A 19,026-nucleotide genomic window follows, 5' to 3' on the forward strand; every position below is an offset into this window, starting at 1 on the left:
ATACGAGTACTATATAATTATTTTCGCTGCACATTCCAATCGTTGTTTTTTTTTTTGTTATGATTTTCGCCAGTTAAAGCCGTTGAAATAGTTTAATGCCTTGAAGAGTGCGTCACATCTTCAAATTGTTTTTGTTTTTTTTACGACATTATTCTCGTTAAGCTGCGCACGCAGTTAATTTTTATCTGCTCAAAGACTTTCTTTCATTAAATGTTCGCTGCGGGTAAGAGCCAGCTCTGGCAGTGGTTTCTGGGCGCTTGCCTCTCATAAATATTTATAGGGAACGTAGGGGAGCACAGCACTATTATTGCATATCCAAAACGTTGACTCACGGACACGACAAAATTATGAAAAGTGAATAAGAGAGCAGCGTACAAGAAAATTAACTGTGCGAAAAAAAGGGGCATCAAGCACGACAGCAACACATTCGGTTCCTCTCAAGCGAAAAATGTACTCCAATGAGAAAATACGTATAATACGAGAAGCAGCAGCAGGCCAGGCCTGCCGCGGTTCAGAGGGAACTCTGCGGGTAGTAGCACCGACATTCACCAACAAAGAATGCCATCAACAACAGGCGGGGAGAAACGAGTTTTTTTCAGAGCATGCCACCAGATCGCGGCAAATGCCGCAAACGAAAACCGAAAGGTAACCCCCAACAACCACAGGCAAGAACTCTCTTGGTCTGCTGCTGAGTGCTGGGCACTAGGCACGGTGGTGGTTCGGGCAACCAAATGCACTTGCCACTTGCCACACGGGGCACGTAGGCGCTGAGCAACCTGAGCGACCTGAGGTTCAAGCCTTGGTGGACCGACCGCTTGCTCAGCCACCTGTCGTCGTCTGGCGTCTTGGCGGTTGGCGAAAACTTCGCGTAGCATTAGAGAAAACCCCTGCTGCAGGCCCCAAGCCACTTTCGACTGCAATCAGTCGTCGCACGACCAGACCAGTTGCAGTTAACCAGACAGCAGGGGCGGGGACAACCGCAAGAGATGGAAAACGAAAAAAATAAAAAATAAAAAACAAAAGTCATCATTTCACTTCATGGGTGAAATTCATCATCAACGTTTAGAGTTGTCGGTGAGGCGGCTAAAAAAAAAAAAAAAAGCACTCTAGTAGATGGCACGTTTAATAGCCGAACGAACGGGAGGGCGAAACAAGCGATTTCGGTTTTTATATGGATGAAAGATCGTGATTATGGAAAGCAGACTGCCGCAAACTGGAAGTATCTGTACACAACACCTAATTGCCATCAATCATCGATGAACATGCAATAATTACCCATAAATAAACTTTCTGCAGAGGAAATTAATGGTCATTGCCATGGGCACAAATTGGAAAACTGTCAACGCAAGATAAACAATTTTGAGGCCGCACAAATCAACTTCGAAAGAGTTCGCACCTTTTTGTTGTTGTTGTTCAGGTTTGTTTAGAGATCAGCAGTATCGGGGAGGCGATTGGCACAAACACTTTCCATTTTATTTCGACTTTTTATGTCGGATTGAGGCGATGAAAACCGCAAACGCGTTTTCCAAATAGCGCAAAACACACGCGCGCGAAAAAAACACACACACAGACACAGATGCAGATGCCGGAGCGTTCCCACTTGCTAACTGTGATAATATGGCCAAGATTGAACTTGTTGTTGGTAGCGCTGCTGCGTACCTCTTGAAAACACGTTAAAACCTGCCGAGACGCTCGTGGTCTGAGAAAAACGAGTTGCCCACGGATCACTCCAAGTGTTTAATGGCTTTTATGATTTTCCACTAAATTTGCATTTAAATGCAATTGGATTTTTCCCGCTGGAAATATAAAACACCCAACCGCGACACCATATTCTGATATACTTTTGATAATAGTTTGCGACGATATTTTTGACTATTTCAACGGACTCTTTTGAATTCGACACTATTCTGTTGTTTTCTTGTGCACTACAACGACACGTTCATTCATGTTCACGGTTGGGGCTTTTTTGGGTGGCAAGGCCGTTTTCAAATATGACCGCCTTCAAATGTTGCTGGGGGGCCTAATAATGTTGTTCGGCAACAAGCGTGTGTTGCTGAGTAAGGAAAGGTATGGACAAAAAGCAAAACGTGCCATAAAATGCAACGCGTGAAAGCCAAAAACCACCTCCATTCCTAACATACCATGCAATTTATCATCCTAAGATACATTTTTCGGTCTAAAACTCAGTTTTCAGTCTCAAGTATGAGCAAGAGGAATCTAGAGATGTCCGATACTATCGATACGAAATGAACCAGGAAGCATCGCTGCCCAACGATCGTGAGTACCATGGTAGAATTACTAATAGGTAACGGATTCACCACAGTGCTTCTCATTCGAGGCCGGTAAATCTTGTCAGTCGTTTGCCAAACGTCGACGAAAGAGGTTGTGTAGCGCACGAATTTTTTCATTGTCTTCTTCTTCTTTTTCTTCATTGCTTACGAATGAAGGCGTAAGCGGAAGACAATGAAATTAAGTACTGTACATGCAAGTACTTTTTTATTTTGGATGTATTTTTTATTTTTAGAAATGAAAATGTCTGCAAAATATTGTTTGCCGTGCCGATCCAAAACTTTGCATGGAAGTATTTTAGCTCCATTATTTAGCTCATTTATTATCGAACATCTTTTCTTTGCTGTCAGCAGAAACAATAAAAACGAAGAGTGCAGAACGTAAAACGTTTGCTATCTGCTAGAGAGAGATAGCTTGCCTCTCTGAGAGCTGAGAGAGCGTGGTGAATAAGCTTATGGGCCTACACTCAGCTGACGACGTTACCTATTAGTAATTCTACCATGGTGAGTACAAACCTGTTGCTCGCAAGCACTCACACACACACACATTTACATGAAAGTATGCACACCGACAAACAAAACAAATGCACTGTGTTGTACGGGGAATTTAAGAATAAAACTACTTTGAAAAGTAATTTACACACCAATGAATCACTAAACTGGTTTCATTTCTTTAATTTGTAACTTAATCTGATGCACTTCACACTATTTTGTATCATAAAAAAATCGAACAGGATAGAAACAAAACAAAACAAAACAACGCGACGCGCAGAATAGCATTGTTGATTTCATATCGATATATCGGTTGTTCAGTAAAACAAGTGTGACTGCAAAAATATCGATATTATATACCGTCAGACTCTCAAAAATGTACCAATATACTTTTGAATACTTCATATTCTTTGATTTTGATGTTCTACTTAATATTACTAGCTTGCAAAGACTTTTAACAATAAAACAATAATTTAATCCGATTGAAGGTTCAATTTGGCTTATTATAAATACTTCGTTTCACTAATTTGTGTTTAAATTTTTCATTCAAATCACCCCAGCAGGTGTCTCTGTTGCTGTTCATATGGTTCAGACCTTAATGATTTCCCAGTCGGCGGTAATATTTGAATTCAAAATTCAAAATGCCAAGTCGAAGTAACTTTATTCAAAACATGTATGCTCCAGCATAACAACAGTACAATTCTAAAAAAAAAAAAAAAAAATTCAAAGTGTATTTAAAAAAATAAACCAAATTCAAAGTGTATGAAATTCTAAAAACCATTAAAATTTACCTTCACCATGGAAATTGGCGGTAAGTGGTGGATGGTTCTCTTACTTAATTAAATGCAACTACCCAAAACCAACAGTTGCTTTTAACAACGAACTTGAAGTTCGGATCTCGGAGGCCTTTTGTGTGTTTGACACTCATGGGGATAAGTACATAGACACTCGCAATGTGGGACATGTTCTCAGATTTTTGGGCTGTGTGCCGACCGAGAAAGAAGTCAAAGAGGTCATTGCAGTCACCGAGTCCACAGAGTACCCGGGGGAATCGCAACTACCAAAGTTTATGGCCCATGTCTCTCAAGTACTTATGGCTGGCCAGTAAGATTAATTCAAGGATAACTTTATGGTCAAAAAATGGCCTACTAATCCCCATTCTGTCTCCCCACAGAATGAAGCCAGCGTCGACTGAAAAGCTGTTCGAGGCATTTCAGGTATTGGATCCAGAAAACCATAAATATCTTACCAAAGAGTATTTCGGAAAGCTAATGCTGGAGGAGGGAGAAGCCTTCACCGAAGAAGAGCTTGAGGACATGTGGCCGGTGGCCATTGATCCGATCACTGGAAACATTCCCTACATCTTCTATATAAACCAACTAAAGGTATCTATCAGGTGATAGTCCTTAGATCTACTCATATAGTTTTATTTTTTGTGTTTTAACCTCAGCACAAGGCCACAATCTATGGGGTGGCTGATGCGGTGAAGGCAGAGATGGCTCAGGCAGAACATGGACGTAAGAAGTAAAAGGTCTACATGGTGGAGAAAAAAAAACAAGCGTTTTGGCCAGGAAAATTATGTTTCAATAAAAATATGCAGTGCCTTTGTTTGAATTCCGCGCGCTTTCACTATTTGTCAAGTTAACATACATGTACAGTACATTATGTTAATAATTTACATACATTTACATACTGAAAACAAAGCTCCCGTGCTTCCAGGGGGGTGATTTGAATGAAAAATGCAAATGCAAATTTGTAAAATATAAGGTCATACGGTATACAAATACAGGCAAAATTGATTCTTCAATCGGATTAAATTATTGTTTCAGTACTGAAAGTCTTTGCAAGCTGGTAATATCAAATAGAACATCAAATCAAGGAATCTGATTTAATACTGCGGTATAGTTCCGGTATATTTTGAAGATGAAATGGTATATTTCGGTAAATTTCCGAGGGTCTCTCGGTATATTTGATCGATAACTCCGCGGTCACACTGTCTCCAACCAAAAACAGCCACGTCAGCTTTCCACCCGCCATCCAAAAAAGAACACGTCAACTTTCCACCCATCCAGAGACATCCATTACAAGGTGAATGAAAAAGTTGCATGAGATTAAACTCGAAAAGCCTGAGGCAGAGGAAATGAAGAAGTTGAAAACGGCAAGGCTGAGAAGCGCGGTCACGGCAAATGAGACGATCTAACAAAACAAAAATCAGATAAAATTCGGTGCCCGAGCACAACACACGGAAACGATGCAAGTTTGATTTGGCAACGCTTTCTCAAAGGTTGCGCACTCTAAACAACAGTTGAATATTTTACCTGAGTTTAATTAAAAAATGGCACCGACCGCGAATGCCTATTTGATAACCGTGGACACGGGCGTGGCGATGTCAACGAATGCCTTGCCCAAGCTGCGACCCGCACCCCTGACAGCGGCTCTGCTCAAGGGGTCGGCCTCGCCCACACGCTCGAGCTCGGGCTACGCCTCGTCCTCCTACGACAACATGGAGGAGGAAGAGTCTCTGGTGGCTACGGCGCCCAAGGCCAAGAAGCGTCGCCTGGATCACCTCACCTGGGAGGAAAAAGTACAGAGAAAGTAAGTGGTAGAAATCGATGGCGGGTGGCCGAAATTAATACTAAGGCTCATGCTCTTACAGGAAGCTAAAGAATCGCGTTGCAGCCCAGACATCGCGGGACCGCAAGAAGGCTCGCATGGAGGAAATGGAATACGAGATCAAAGAGCTAACTGACAAAACGGAATTACTGCAAAACAAATGCGAGAGTCTACAGTCCATCAATGAGTCGTTGCTGGCCAAGAACCAAAAGCTGGACACGGAAGTAGAACTATTGCGTCAGGAACTTGAAGAGATGAAAGAACAACAGAAGCAGCAACAGCAGCAGCAGCACGCCAAAAACATCACCTGCAACAGCTCCAATGCCAACATAGGCGCTGAGGGCTGTGCGTCCACAATCCTTGGATCCGCAGCATCCAATGCTGACCCTCTGCAGCAGGGTACACACACAGTGGACACACAGTCGTCAGCGCGTCTGTTGACGGAACAGCTGAAAAGCAACAAGACCATGGCCTCGCTCTGGAAGGTTGTGGCTCTCTGCCTACTCTACAAGACATGCTGCTCGTCGACGACGAAGAGTTCGACGCGCGGCGACTTGAAGAACTGGCCGAAAGTCTGCTCGCAGATATCACAGCAGACCTGGAAGCTGGCCCTGGAGCGTGCGGCCCAACTGCTGCCAAAGATTCAGGCGACCAAGAGCGAATGCTTGGACCAGTGGTGGGGACCCCAACAGAGCGCCTGGAATCCGGCGGGCATAGAGCTGATGGCCTAAACGCTGAAGAACCCAAACACAGCCTGAATGTGCAGGTGTTGAAGATAAATGGAAACTCACAGCAAGCCACAGCAGCGCCAACAAAGACGAATACGAAGACGATAATGACTACGACTACAGCAACTATTTCAGCAGCGGCCACCGGTACACTTGTGCAGGCCACACCGGACACAGTTTATGGCACCTACGATGCCAAGACAAACTCGATAACCATCGTGATGGATGGAGATGCGGTTCCAGTCAATGAGGCCGTTGAGGAGATCTACTGCGATGGCGTCAGCGCTGGGGATGATGCTACAGATGTAATTATGAAGTGTCCGCCACCAGCGACGTCTCCATCGCAGGTCTATCTCAATGTCGTGAATGCCACTGACGACTCGGACGACGAGTGCGATTTCAATCGCATTGAATCGTTCCTCTGCCCGCGCATTAAGGCCATTTCCCCATTGGCTAAATCTCCCGCATTGTCTCTACACTCAGCCACCTCCGATCACGGCTACGAGTCCATCCTGGGCTCTCCCACATCCACGATCCTTACTCTGCCCACAGACACGGAAGAGGACTTTCCCTGGCAGAGCAATTTCGATGAGCTGTTCCCCAGCTTGATTTAAGCGCTCCCACAACCGGGAATATTCGTTTTTCAAATTGAAAAATCCGTTGGATCCAGCAAAGTTTCTCTCTATTCTATTGTTAAGTTTGGCCGGCCGCCCTATGATTTAAGTGTTTTAGCTGGTAAGCTGTATAGTAAGAATTTCGTCATCGATGGCTTTATTTGTAAATGATATTTAACTGAAACTCTTAGGTAATCCGTAAGTTTCCATTTATGTTTAACACACACTCTAACCACATAGGCTTATCTTTTTGTAATGTGCTCAAAAAAGTTATGCGAAAACATTCAACAAAAAAATAATTACAATATATTCAAAATATATACAAGACCACAACACAAAATAATGATGGCCTGATTTCTCTATATCTCATTATTTGCGTTCATCAAAACTGTGGGCTGTTGTACCCCATGACTCTTGAACACGCCACATTTGCTGGTACAAAGTACGCATAATCACAGACGATACAGTGAGTCACTCGAGTCAGGTAGGAAAACAAATACATAGTATGTATGTATGTATGCATGTAGTACACACATTATACATTTGTATACATACTCTCCTACGCACCGTCATATTCCAGCAATAACATAAGAAGATAAGCCTCTTGAGATTCCAATCTAACATCCTTGCTAATTGGATTGCCATTTCCCCATTTCCTATGACGGCTATAAACCGGTATATGATGAAACCCCTAATGCGTCAGCAGTAACATATGAAAATTAATCTGCTAATTGAAAATTCCAGCCGGTAAGAAATAAGAGAACTTTCTTCAAATCGAACTAGTCTGGCCCCTTCTTGTCTATCTCAAATTTGAGCAGAGCTGATATACCTTTCTCAGATGCAATGCAACCGGAATGGATTCTTCTACCGGAGAAAATTATATACTAAGGGCTGAGAGTCCTCGCTACCTAATAATTTAAACCGGAATATCAAAATTAAGGAATATGATTTCCGATAATGGACAGAAAACGATTAACCCATTGTCTACCAGTAGGTTTACAAGAACATTTTAATCAATTTAGAATTCTAACGCACTTCACATATTAAACATATTTTTTATGTTAGATATATTTCTTTTAAATAATAGAAGAATAACAGAATTCTTAATTATTATTTTCCTAGCTTTAACAAAATAGGGCTTTATGTAGGTTAAGTTCGTTTTTTATCGATAAACCTGCTGACCACCCTCCCCGAAAAAAAGTTGTATGAAAAAATATTAATTAAGTAGAAAATGTGCTTTAAATTGATTGTTATTGCAACGCTCATTGCGCTGAGCAGTTGCGAAATAATTATCGGCCAGGATGAGCTGGTGGATGAGGTCTCAGGGCTGTACACAATCGAAGGCCGTGTTTCTCCACCGGACACGATTCTGGCACCAGGGCAAGGTGCAGGCAGTGCCCTGAATAAAGAAGACAATAAATGGCAAGTGGACGTGACAATAACCATCAATGATGGCGAGTACAAGGGTTTCGTGCGCGAAGATGGCCAGTTCATCATCAGCGGAGTGCCTTCCGGCAGCTATGTGCTGGATGTCCATCATCCTGACGTGTTCTACGAGCCCGTAAGTGCAACTTGACTACCCCTAGATAGAGATGCCGTAACGAGCGCTAACTCTTTTCAGGTTCGCGTGGAAATCAATCCCAAGGGAAAGTTCCGGGCGCGCAAGGTCAACTTTGTTCAGCCTGCGCAAATCATGCAGGTGGCCTATCCTCTGAGAATGAAGCCACTGATGCCTTTCAAGTATTTCCAGACCCGAGAGCAGTGGAAGGTGGGCAGCGATAATGGACAAAGAGTTGAAGAGAATCATTAAATGTATCTTATATTTGCCTGCAGATAACCGACTTCATGTTCAGCCCCATGGTGCTGATGATGGTTCTGCCTTTGCTGCTCATGCTGGTGCTGCCCAAGATGATCAATGATCCCGAGACTAAAAAGGAGATTGACAACTTGCAGTTCCCAAAGGTAAGACAATTTAACAACAGTTGGGTTAATATGGATGTTACTGATGCAATTGTTTTGCTTTGCAGATGACCAACGACATGCCCGAGATCAGCGAGATGTTGACCTCGTTGCTGACGGGTAAACAGCCCGAGCCCAAGGAGAAGAAGCCGCTTCCAGCCAGCAGGCAGACGAAGAAACGTAAAGATCAGTAAATGTTCATGTTGAGTTCACATAGTATAAGTTCAAAGAGCCCACACTCGAGTAATAGTCAATGTCAGTCGAGAAAAGTAATACATTTTCATACCAAGTCGCCATTATTTTATTTAAGAAACCCAACCGTCTTGGGCCGCTTAGGTCCTACGCGTTCCTCCTCCTGCTTCAGCATTTTGGCCAGCAGCGTGTTCAGCTGTTCGCCAATCGACAGGCCAAGATCCAGGCAATTGCGCATGGTATCCCTGTGCATGGCGCCGCCGCCAGTCATGTGGGAGCCGGAAAGGAATGCTGCAAGCATTTAATAGTAAGTCTCGTACGATTGGGCTGGTCTGCAACTTACCTTCTCCATTCCGCATCGACACGGACACAACTATGCTGACAGTGCTGCAGACCTCCTCCTCCGCCGACGGATCCACAAGACAATAGTCGCCGATTTTGCACACAGTGACCAGCAGGGGAACCGTATCAATGGTTAGTCGGGTGCAATCGTACGGATTGTCTGATATAATTAGGTCCGTCACGCCGGCATCCAGAAGGGAGGCAGTTACCCGCGGCAGTTTAGTGTTGTGCAACGCTGCCTTGGCGGCCAATGACACGGCGTCGTGCAGATTGCCCCCACACTCGAGGATCTGAAAATAAAAGCTACATAAAACTTGGACATGGGGAACCTGCCTTTACCTACCAATATGTCGATATAGAGCTTCCAGCACTGTTGTCCCGGTATAAGGCACAAGGTGCGATAGTCAAAGGCCAGCGGAGATTCGTAGGCATTTTCCAGAGCGAGCACCAGCTCCTGGGCCAGGTCTGAGCCGCCACGTCCCTCGAACTCTGGTGTGGCATTGGCAGAGCTGCAAAGATAACAGATGTACAAGGCATACTGACTATACTCATCGCTGAACCCACCAATCTACAAAGAACTCGAGTTTGCCGAACTCTGGGGTTAAGGGATCTGGCACATCGATTTCTGTCTTGATGCCCACCAGGATGTCCGTGTTCGCTAGGCGTAGGCGGGCCGACCCACTCGCATTGCTCACCAGCGCTGTCTCCAGCTCCATGGGCCGGTAATCACGACGCGACCGTCCATCACATCGAAAATCCTCCTGGGGGTAGAATAGTAGCATTAATTGCAGGATACATGAAGGATGATCGTAACGCACCTCTACGCCATGCAGTATAAACGTTTTCTCGGCCTCGCTAAGTGCAACGTACGCCATAATTAGTACAAAATTATTTCAAAATTCAACCAAAACAAACAACATGTGCACTGCTGCTATCGATAGACGCAGCTAAATAGCTATCGATGTGCGTGACTGTTTACCACCATTTGTCAGCACTGACTGACACATTTAAATGCTTTGCAGCACTTGTCAAAAACAAGCCAGTCATTTCGTGCCGCTTTTTCCCAGAAAATTGTAAATTGTATTGTAACAACTGAATAAACAGCAAATTAAAATGGTTTACGAGATGGACTTTACCGACACCCCTGTCAGCACTGGCGTAAGTACCAAACCGAGTTCACCCTCTTAACCCCCTTAACTCAAAAACTTCGATCTTTCGGACATTTGCAGACCACAATCATGGCCGTCGAATTCGACGGAGGAGTTGTGATTGGAGCTGATTCCCGGACCAGCTCGGGACCATATGTGGCCAATCGTGTCACCGACAAGCTGACTCGTATTACAGACAAAATTTACTGCTGCCGCAGTGGCTCTGCCGCCGATACTCAGGCCATTGCCGACATTGTGGCTTATTCGCTGAACTATCACGAGAACCAGACCAACAAGGACGCCCTGGTCTTCGAGGCTGCCTCAGAGTTCCGCAACTTCTGCTACAACTACCGCGACTCCCTGCTGGCAGGCATCATTGTGGCCGGCTGGGATGAGCAGCGCGGTGGCCAGGTGTTCAGCATCCCATTGGGTGGCATGCTAACCCGCGAGCCCTGCACCATTGGCGGATCGGGATCCAGTTTCATTTACGGCTACGTCCGAGAGCATTTCCGCGAGGGAATGAGCAAAGAGGAGTGCGTGAAGTTTGTCAAGCAAGGTAAGCAGTGAGTCCCACGAGTCGTACGAATTTGATTTAATCCATCGTTTCTGCTCCCCTCTCAGCGGTTCAACATGCCATCTATCACGATGGCAGCTCTGGCGGTGTGGTGCGCGTCGGCATCATCACCAAGGAGGGTGTGGAGCGTCGTCTATTCTACAACACCGAATCGGGCGAGTCCGAGGTAGCGGGCACCGGCAGTTCTATTCTCGTTGAATAGTCGAATGGAATGGATTCAAAATGTAACTAAGATCTGCTTTGAGGACGTTGAAAACGGTCGTCAGGGAAATAAAATTTGGTTTTTGTAATGATTATAAATGTGTTTCTGTGTCTGCTCTTGGAGATCGCTGGTTTATCCATATACGCAATGGAATAGCCAACAGAGAAACCCAAGAGTGAGTCGCGCAATGACTCTTTTTTCTTATAAACTATAAAATGTATTTTATGAGAATTTTAAAATTTTTCTTTACACACACAAAGGAACAAAAATAATTATAACGTAATTAACACTTGAACTAACAATTAAAAATGAGCAATTCCAAGTTACTATTTATTCATCGTCGTGGATTTCGATTGGATCATCCTCTATTTCATCCATACTCTCAATGCTCGTCTCACTTGCTGGATTTTTCAGATAATCGATTTCATCTTTAAGGTCCTCAATTTGCTCTTCGTAGATCCGCTTTTGTGAGTCCAACTGCAAAAAAGGTGTGATTCGTTAGCGACTGCAAACCATATGGAATAGGCGTACAAACCTTAAACTCAAACTCTCTTTCGGCCATCAGTTTCTGCTTCTCGGACTGCTCTTCCCACTGCTTCTTGTTCACCCGGAGCATTTCCTGGAACGTGTCCGTAAGCTCCTTTCGCAGCCTCTCCTCCAGCAGCTGCATCTTCAGCACATGATCGAACTTCAAGCGATCGATCTCTTCCCGCAAACTGTAAGAATTAAATGTTATAGAATTTCCCATAAACGGTGTGCTAATTACCATTGCCATACCTGATATTATCCTCCTCCAACGCTTTGATGTAATCGTACTGCCCATCCGCTTTTGGGTTGTCAAAGAATCCAGAATATCTGGTACTATGCTGCTTAATCATGGGCTCTTTGAAGACGATGTTCTTCGCTATGGACGCGAAGTTAAGCACGTTCAGGTTCTCCTCATAGTACTTCTCCAGCGGTGTGACAGTCACTATCATGGCCAATCGTTCCTTTCCGAGCAGAGCGGCTTGGAGAAGCATGGTTAGCTTCGAGTCGCGAAATGGTATAACGTCGGTGCTGGACTTCTTCCGCGAAGTACTGGCCGCATCCAGACAGCGTCCCAGTGTCATGAGGGAAGTGTTTATGTTCTTCGCCTCCTTGAGTCGCAGTCCTATGGTGCCTGTGTTGTTCACACGTTCTGAGCCCGCGAGATCGCAGAATTTGTACGAACATTGGGTGGTCATGCCCGAGCGGCTGTACTTCAACACATCCACGGTGAAGACACAGTGCGATCTGCTGGAGTTTGAGTTCACCGATGTCGAAGCGTAGGTGGAACGCTGCTGACCCAGCCGCAGCAGACGCAAGGCTTCCTCGCTGCTCTTCACGAACACGGTGGTCAGACCCTTGATGAATACTTGACCTTTATTGCAGGCGATCTTCAGGGGCTTTCGTTGCACAGCACCAAGATTGTCTTGACGCGGCGGTATGCTCAGTAGGTCATACACCAGTTCATTGTAGATCTCGACAAAGGATACCCAAATCATAACCGAGAGATCCGGCTCGGTCTTCGTCTCGAAGGTGTGATCGCTCTTAATCTCCTGCCTCAGTCGCTCGTGCTGGGCGTTAATATCCGGGCACAAGTTCAGCAGTTTCATGCTTATTTGCATTTCGCGTAGCGTGGCGTCGTCTTGCAGGAAGACAATGCACCCGTTGATTAGCTTTAGCTTGGGCGTACTATACAAATTGCCCAAATAAGTGGTGAATATATGCTCCAGACCGCGGGGTATGACTCCAGCTCGCACTTGATCACCTTCAAGAGAAAGAACCACATAAATAGCTGCATCAGATCTGACGGTAAGATGTCGAACATACCCAGCAATGTGTATGTTTTTCCAGAGCCTGAAGTGCCATATGTCATTATCGTCACACATTCCTCTTCCAGAATTCTGGGACCGACACAGATATCGTAGATATCCCGCTGCCCAACCGAGCCATCGAAAATGGATGTGAATCCAAAATGCTTCTCCATTCTGTTGACATTGTTGCTGCTGTTTTCATTCTTTGCGCTGGTAATCAGACATTTGCCATCGTCGGACAGCGAGTATCCTGTGGATGCAACACTTACGGGACGCAGACGCAAGAACACCTGAGGGCCAGTATCCACCTCCCTGCTATCATCCACACTCGTTGCATCGTCTCCAGCATTGGATGCGTACTCTGATTCAGTGTCTGACCCATCTGTGCTCTCTGTTGATTCATGGATATCATCAAACAGCCGCAACTGTTTGTGTGGCCTCGGTCGAAAGCGCCGGTCAACGCTGGGATCTCGTGCCATAATAAAGGAGCGCTTCTCCCGCATCGGTCCTTCATTCAAATCGCTCATTGTAAGCTATGACGGATTCCGTAACAAAGACAGTGGCTTAGCTTAATTTAAATTTTTATTTTGAGTGGATTCGCGCGTTTTTTAGACGCTTCCAGTAGGGTTGCCGCTGTTTCAAATAATGTGTATCGACAGCTGTTATAATAGAGGGGGGCTAACTGGGTTAAGTTAGTTTTTTCGTTTTGAGTAGTTGTGAGTTGATAGTGAGCATTATCGATAGTTTCCACGACCGATAGTGGAAAAGCCCGATAGTATCGAAAACATCGGCCACATTTTCAACCATCGATAGCGCTTTCGACTTTTCTCCCAACCCTACTGTCAGGGTGACCATTTTATATACTTTTTAAGATATTTTGACCACGAAATAGAGTTCATTGTATATTTGTGTTAAATCGGTATATAATGGTATATTTAATGAATTTCATCGGTCTATTAAATTTCATTTTTAGGGTATGTTCAATAATTTATGGAAATAGGGATTTCAAACGCCCTTACAATACTATACATACCGATTGACAAGCAACAAATTGTCAAATGGCGTTACATTCCGTTCCCACTCACCTAACGTTTTATGCTCTTTTTGTTGGTTGACCTTTTTAGTTTAAAACTTAATTTGTAAACATTGCAAGAAAAGTAAGTCGTGAAAACTAGCCACTCTTGTGGAGAATTGATTGATAAATCGGATAAAATTAAAGTTTTAGCGCGGAGCCTCCTAACTAGCTAGTGATATTAAAAAGAACATCAAAATCGAGGAAAATAATTTAAGATTCACGGTAGATTTTGAAAATGCAAGGGAATGTTTCGGTATATTTTTGAGAGTCTGTCGGTATATTTTATCGATAATTTCGCGGTCACACTGCAATTAGGGTTGACAAATATTTAAAAAATATCATGGCGGTGATATATTTTGTTTGGAAAAAATATCAAATTGATATAAAATATATCAATATATATATAAACAAATAGGGGCATGTGAGACGCTCATACATACACTTTTATCAGTGTGATATCACAGCAGTCTGGTAGCAAAATTCGGGTTCTCCAGCACTTATAGTCTCTGAGTACTAGGCGAAAAACAAGACAAGATATTTACTCGGGGTCGGAAACATTTCCTTCTGTGTGTTACATATGTACATCTTTGTACACAAATACAATATACGCTATTAATTTATTTTGTTCTTCTGGTTAGTTACCAAATATACAATGTCAAAAAATATCGCAAAGAAATAGCAATATATTGATGTTTTGGCAAAACAAATATCACGATATAAATATATTTTTATTTAGAAAAAATATCGATATATTGATATTTTGATATATATTTGACAACCCTACTTACTGTGCACGTGTAGGTCGTTCTTTAAATTCTTTTCGCCGCGATGGAGAGTTTGATTTTGATTTTGTCCTCAATAGCTAGTTATTTAAACAAAATGGTAAGTTGTGGTACAAGTGAAAGTGGTAGATAAATGCGGCTTCTATTCCATGATGTTTTAACAATACCGCCCCAGTCTGAACAGACGTGTTGATTGGTTTTCAATTCTGACTACAAATGCCACATGCCGCTAAGCAAATTTCGACAAATTTGTTGGAAAAACTATTGAATGTTGAATGTTTCGTTTAATTTACAGAAAGCCATGCGGTAGCTTTAATTGTCTGCAATTGGATACTGATTACAATGTAGTCCAAGAATATTTGAAGAATTCACCCGGCCGGTCTTGTGCTGGCTTGTCCCACGTGTTGCTGGAGCAATATGTAAGGTTAGTTTCGTTCAGAAATGGATTGAAGTTTTTGTTTCTATGATGCTAAACATATACCGCCCCAGTCGGAAGAATAATGTCGATTGGATTTTTTACTGATGCTTCAATATCTTTAGCCATAGTAAAATTACGCACATGGATTGGTTTTAACCTCATTCTGTTCGTTTTCAGTGGCGCCGCACCTACTGTACTCTTGCACCAGAAATCGAAAGGCCTGTATTCCTAGCCATGAGCAAAGGTGAATAAAATCCTTAATTGCACAAAATCCGATGTACTTTCTATGATGACAAACCAATAGACAAGCATATAACCGAACAATTATGTTGATTTTTCAAAGGACTGACTCTAGAAAGTACTTCGAGTGCTCGAAAGCGTTTGAAAATATGCTAAAAACTGTCTCTTTTCAGGTGGCAAAGCGTGGAGAAAATGTAAGAATCGGAAAGGATTCGAATGGTAAGCATCTGAGTATCATCTGTGGTACCCCTTTAGACAGTGATGAACACCTTATTTAAGCCAAACAGTTATCCCTGTCATAAGATTAATTGATGATGCATTAAGCTGATTTTTACAACATAAATTTGGCAATTTTTTTCGTTTAATTGTATAAATATTAACTCTACATTCTCTTCTTTACAGATTCCTTTTACATTAACGAATTGGGGGAAAAAGCCGGCCACAAATTTATGGTACGTTTGGAAAACTTGGCAGCCATCAGTTATTATGTTTATGATGAACACCTTATTTAAGCCAAACAGTTATCCCTGTCATAAGAATAATTGATGATGCATTAAGCTGATAAATACGCTTAAATAACTGTTCGTTCTATTTTGATACCTGAATACCTATTGAAAATGCATTTTCTTTTTTTTTTTGCAGGCTTCGTGAAGCAGCAATGGAGGTGTGGCGATTGCCTGATAAAACTAGGTAGGTTTTAATTTCACAATTATTTTGTTTATTTATCATGATGTTTTTGAATACCGCCCCAGTCGGAGAAATGATGTCGATTGGTTTTATTTGCTGATACACTAAAATATTCATGTAGCACATTGGAAGTTCGCGTACTTTATTAACTTGAATTATCTTTTATCTTGCAGAAAACTCGACAGTCCCTTCGCTTTGATGTCATTCTCTTGACATTCTACAGAGGTGTGTGCATATTACCATTATAGAATCTTTTGGCCATATACTTGCTCTGATGACAAACCTATAGACAAGCATATAACTGAATTTATGTGTGTTGCTACATTTACACGACTGAATCTTCCACAGTTAAAAGAAATAGTGGCTAAAACTACATTCGAATTATATTAATCAGTTTAATGTGTTTTATTATAGAAATTACTCTTTGTTGGCAAGTAGCTGAGTAAGACCACGACGTTTGTGATTTAAGGTTAGTTAATATCGATGAATGCCACTAAATAAAGAATATTTATATGATGAGCACTTTTTAAAGCCAAACAGTTATCCCTGTCATAAAAACACTTGATGATATACTAAACTGACAAAGAAATTTGCTTTATTTAGATAAAATGTTGTTGGAATATGTAAATAATATTTATTTATTTCATTTTAGATAAGGAATATGCCGAGGCTCTGATACACTCTTACCGAAATGGTCATGCTGAATGCAAAGGTAATTATTCCCGTATATTTTGGATTAAATAAGAAGTAGGGCACTCTCATGATGTTCTTAGATACCGCCCCAGTCGGAGAAATGATGTCGATTGGTTTATTTTACTGATAGTTCTTATATCCAGCATAATCTATATAAAATATTGACTGAATATGTACTTATACCACTCTCTTCTTATTTACAGTCGTGAAGTTACATGAAGTCCCATGCTTTGTACACTGAGAAAACCAATTTATAAGACGCACACATTTTGAGGTGAGTTTTCCTTGTTCGGATGTAGCACAGGCACGTATAGATTAGGGCCATCTCATGATGTTCTTAGATACCGCCCCAGTCGGAGAAATGATGTCGATTGGTTTATTTTACTGATAGTTTTTATATCTAGCATAATATATATAAAATATTGACTAGAATATGTACTTATACCACTCTCTTTTCATTTAGAGTCTTGAAGTCACTTACTTTGTACACTGAGGAAACCAGTTTATAAGGCGAATGCATTTTGAGGTGAGTTTTGCCTGTTCGTTTGTTCCAAAGGGACATATAGATTAGGGCCCTTTTATGATGTTTTTAGATACCGCCCCAGTCGGAGAAATGATGTCGATTGGTTTATTTAGCTGAAAGTTTCAATCTGTGACCCATTACATGTTTAATGAACTTCTTCAATGCGTACTTATGCTATTGTGTTTTATATTTTCAGATTAATCAGTGGATGATGACTGATGGCGGTGTGCCTTTTATGTGAGCAAGTGGTACGTATTATTTGATTGGTTGACCCTCTGCTGAATCCATTTCATGATGATTACCTTGACAAGCATATACCTGAATGTTTATGTCGAATATACACACGACTGATTCATCCACATCCACAATTCCCACGATGTGATTCTTTCGCAAGCAGTTACTGATTCGTATCTTAATTCTTTATTGCAGGCAGTGAAATGATTCTGAAGAAGATCAAATGACTAACAATTGCCACAATGTTTCCATGAATGTTATCTCCAATTGATAAATAAAAACAAAACTTGTACTTGTAATATAACGTGATATATTTTATTTTGCATATTATGTATAGACATTCAATCGCTTCAGTTAACGAAGGAGATACACATACGTTTAATGCTACAAAAATTGCTTCCTTCTTTCGATTCGATTTGAGCCAATCGTGTGGGCTACATATAGGAATATTCCATTTGTAAATGTTGACCTTTATATAATTGGTACAGTACATACATATGCGTACAGTACTTTTGTTTGTGTTCAATATTCATACATATACATATGTAAATATATATGCGTACGTTGCTACATATGTAAGGTATATATATGTTTGGGTTGGGTTTTATGTATTTTGTATATATATATTCGTATGTACGTACGAGCATGCAGAAGGGATACACGATATACGCTCAAAAAAACTCAACAAAGCAAATCAATTTCCCAGGCACTTGGCCTGCACTCGATACAAACTCGACTCGACTCGGCTTCCGTTTCCGCTTCTGCTGTCAAACTGTAAACGTCAAATGCCAATGGAAACTTTTGATTGAACGCACAACTAGTGTATGTATGTAGGTAGTTATTTAGGGACTGGGGGATAGTACTGGTCTAGTATAGATGGCACGGCATGGCCTTAGTTTAGATATAAAATATGTTTTACTACCAAACAACATTTATAAAGAGTTTCTCCTGCTTCTGCTGTTACTTTTGCCTCGAAATTAAAGCAAACTTTGCATGCTCCCCTTTGCGGGAGATGGATTTAACTCTGTTCTGTTCGAACCAATGGGGAATATTACAAATGTAATACATTTTTTAGCATCAATGACGATTTACAGAGAGATAATGAGTGAGAGATGTCAATTACAAGTGGAAGTTTCAAGGATATAGCAAGTGGGAAGAGAGTCTCAATCAAATGTCTTTCGGTTAGCGTAGCTTTCTCCACGATAGTCGTGTCATATTTCTGTAACATTTTTCTTTGTTTTATTTCGTATTCATAGGTATTCATAGGTGTTTTCAAAAAACAATAAGGAATCAACAATATTCATAAAATGTATCATTATAGAATATATGGTAAAATGTAAATCTAAAAACTACACATATATAATAATGTTTGTATAAATGTATGGGG

General features: G+C 41.9%; 7 protein-coding genes, 1 long non-coding RNA gene and 3 other non-coding genes across 14 annotated transcripts in view; 8 read left to right on the forward strand and 3 right to left on the reverse strand.

The window, feature by feature from the left end:
* LOC117891692 (membrane-associated guanylate kinase, WW and PDZ domain-containing protein 1) overlaps window positions 1-19,026 on the reverse strand; it is a 31,877-nt gene that overhangs the window by 10,791 nt on the left and 2,060 nt on the right. Inside the window, exon 1 of one of the 4 annotated variants that reach the window (XM_034797276.1) lies at window positions 2,933-3,065. The exons of 1 other annotated variant lie outside the window; for it this stretch is intronic. The gene's annotated coding sequence lies outside the window, so the exon portion shown is untranslated. Of the gene's footprint in view, window positions 1-1,396; window positions 1,954-2,804; window positions 2,824-2,932; window positions 3,066-19,026 lie in introns of those variants that run through there. 2 more of the 4 variants (XM_034797278.1, XM_034797277.1) reach the window with 2 other exon arrangements.
* On the forward strand, window positions 3,441-4,312 carry LOC117891716 (dynein regulatory complex protein 8). Its single transcript, XM_034797309.1, has 4 exons — window positions 3,441-3,591; window positions 3,647-3,884; window positions 3,955-4,165; window positions 4,231-4,312. Exons 1-4 carry the CDS (start codon window positions 3,579-3,581, stop codon window positions 4,306-4,308), a joined length of 540 nt encoding a protein of 179 aa, XP_034653200.1. The 5' UTR covers window positions 3,441-3,578; the 3' UTR covers window positions 4,309-4,312.
* Window positions 4,803-7,066, forward strand: LOC117891700. Its single transcript, XM_034797292.1, is given in 3 exon segments — window positions 4,803-5,375; window positions 5,437-5,758; window positions 5,761-7,066. Coding segments are annotated over 3 exon segments (1,557 nt in total). The 5' UTR covers window positions 4,803-5,115; the 3' UTR covers window positions 6,736-7,066.
* Window positions 7,967-8,984, forward strand: LOC117891712 (ER membrane protein complex subunit 7 homolog). The gene is made up of 4 exons (XM_034797306.1): window positions 7,967-8,296; window positions 8,357-8,503; window positions 8,569-8,697; window positions 8,763-8,984. Exons 1-4 carry the CDS (start codon window positions 7,967-7,969, stop codon window positions 8,886-8,888), a joined length of 732 nt encoding a protein of 243 aa, XP_034653197.1. The 3' UTR covers window positions 8,889-8,984.
* On the reverse strand, window positions 8,954-10,188 carry LOC117891709 (exosome complex exonuclease RRP42). Its single transcript, XM_034797303.1, has 5 exons — window positions 10,047-10,188; window positions 9,793-9,989; window positions 9,572-9,737; window positions 9,230-9,518; window positions 8,954-9,177 (listed from the first exon to the last, which is right to left on the reverse strand). The coding sequence occupies exons 1-5, from the start codon at window positions 10,101-10,103 to the stop codon at window positions 8,996-8,998; spliced, it is 891 nt and encodes a 296-aa protein (XP_034653194.1). The 5' UTR covers window positions 10,104-10,188; the 3' UTR covers window positions 8,954-8,995.
* On the forward strand, window positions 10,230-11,246 carry LOC117891713 (proteasome subunit beta type-6). Its single transcript, XM_034797307.1, has 3 exons — window positions 10,230-10,386; window positions 10,458-10,932; window positions 10,998-11,246. Exons 1-3 carry the CDS (start codon window positions 10,342-10,344, stop codon window positions 11,150-11,152), a joined length of 675 nt encoding a protein of 224 aa, XP_034653198.1. The 5' UTR covers window positions 10,230-10,341; the 3' UTR covers window positions 11,153-11,246.
* On the reverse strand, window positions 11,397-13,641 carry LOC117891698 (kinesin-like protein subito). Its single transcript, XM_034797290.1, has 4 exons — window positions 13,004-13,641; window positions 11,930-12,941; window positions 11,688-11,868; window positions 11,397-11,629 (listed from the first exon to the last, which is right to left on the reverse strand). The coding sequence occupies exons 1-4, from the start codon at window positions 13,512-13,514 to the stop codon at window positions 11,483-11,485; spliced, it is 1,851 nt and encodes a 616-aa protein (XP_034653181.1). The 5' UTR covers window positions 13,515-13,641; the 3' UTR covers window positions 11,397-11,482.
* LOC117891719 lies at window positions 14,880-17,948 on the forward strand. Its single transcript, XR_004648645.1, has 13 exons — window positions 14,880-14,944; window positions 15,140-15,268; window positions 15,440-15,506; window positions 15,676-15,721; window positions 15,905-15,954; window positions 16,145-16,192; window positions 16,363-16,414; window positions 16,604-16,658; window positions 16,842-16,901; window positions 17,086-17,156; window positions 17,346-17,408; window positions 17,602-17,653; window positions 17,835-17,948. It is a non-coding gene; the product is annotated as an uncharacterized LOC117891719 (long non-coding RNA).
* LOC117892761 lies at window positions 15,753-15,837 on the forward strand. Its single transcript, XR_004648740.1, has one exon. It is a non-coding gene; the product is annotated as a small nucleolar RNA R38 (small nucleolar RNA).
* On the forward strand, window positions 15,987-16,071 carry LOC117892789. Its single transcript, XR_004648769.1, has one exon. It is a non-coding gene; the product is annotated as a small nucleolar RNA R38 (small nucleolar RNA).
* On the forward strand, window positions 16,694-16,777 carry LOC117892790. Its single transcript, XR_004648770.1, has one exon. It is a non-coding gene; the product is annotated as a small nucleolar RNA R38 (small nucleolar RNA).

Source organism: Drosophila subobscura, chromosome E (genome assembly GCF_008121235.1).
Source record: "Drosophila subobscura isolate 14011-0131.10 chromosome E, UCBerk_Dsub_1.0, whole genome shotgun sequence".
NCBI classification, from domain to species: Eukaryota; Metazoa; Arthropoda; class Insecta; order Diptera; family Drosophilidae; genus Drosophila; species Drosophila subobscura.

Excerpts from the sequence above, each read along its gene's own strand:
- LOC117891716 (XM_034797309.1), top strand. Across the intron at positions 3,885-3,954 it reads CAAGTACTTATGGCTGGCCA|AATGAAGCCAGCGTCGACTG; the intron begins GTAAGATTAATT and ends GTCTCCCCACAG. Across the intron at positions 4,166-4,230 it reads TCTATATAAACCAACTAAAG|CACAAGGCCACAATCTATGG; the intron begins GTATCTATCAGG and ends TTTTAACCTCAG.
- LOC117891709 (XM_034797303.1), bottom strand. The coding sequence starts at position 10,103 with ATGGCGTACGTTGCACTTAGCGAGGCCGAGAAAACGTTTATACTGCAT. Across the intron at positions 9,990-10,046 it reads TTATACTGCATGGCGTAGAG|GAGGATTTTCGATGTGATGG; the intron begins GTGCGTTACGAT and ends TTCTACCCCCAG. Across the intron at positions 9,178-9,229 it reads GTCGATGCGGAATGGAGAAG|CATTCCTTTCCGGCTCCCAC; the intron begins GTAAGTTGCAGA and ends AAATGCTTGCAG.
- LOC117891712 (XM_034797306.1), top strand. The coding sequence starts at position 7,967 with ATGTGCTTTAAATTGATTGTTATTGCAACGCTCATTGCGCTGAGCAGT. Across the intron at positions 8,297-8,356 it reads CTGACGTGTTCTACGAGCCC|GTTCGCGTGGAAATCAATCC; the intron begins GTAAGTGCAACT and ends AACTCTTTTCAG. Across the intron at positions 8,504-8,568 it reads AGACCCGAGAGCAGTGGAAG|ATAACCGACTTCATGTTCAG; the intron begins GTGGGCAGCGAT and ends ATTTGCCTGCAG.
- LOC117891698 (XM_034797290.1), bottom strand. The coding sequence starts at position 13,514 with ATGAGCGATTTGAATGAAGGACCGATGCGGGAGAAGCGCTCCTTTATT. Across the intron at positions 12,942-13,003 it reads AAAAACATACACATTGCTGG|GTGATCAAGTGCGAGCTGGA; the intron begins GTATGTTCGACA and ends TTTCTCTTGAAG. Across the intron at positions 11,869-11,929 it reads TTGGAGGAGGATAATATCAG|TTTGCGGGAAGAGATCGATC; the intron begins GTATGGCAATGG and ends TAATTCTTACAG.
- LOC117891713 (XM_034797307.1), top strand. The coding sequence starts at position 10,342 with ATGGTTTACGAGATGGACTTTACCGACACCCCTGTCAGCACTGGC. Across the intron at positions 10,387-10,457 it reads ACACCCCTGTCAGCACTGGC|ACCACAATCATGGCCGTCGA; the intron begins GTAAGTACCAAA and ends GGACATTTGCAG. Across the intron at positions 10,933-10,997 it reads CGTGAAGTTTGTCAAGCAAG|CGGTTCAACATGCCATCTAT; the intron begins GTAAGCAGTGAG and ends CTCCCCTCTCAG.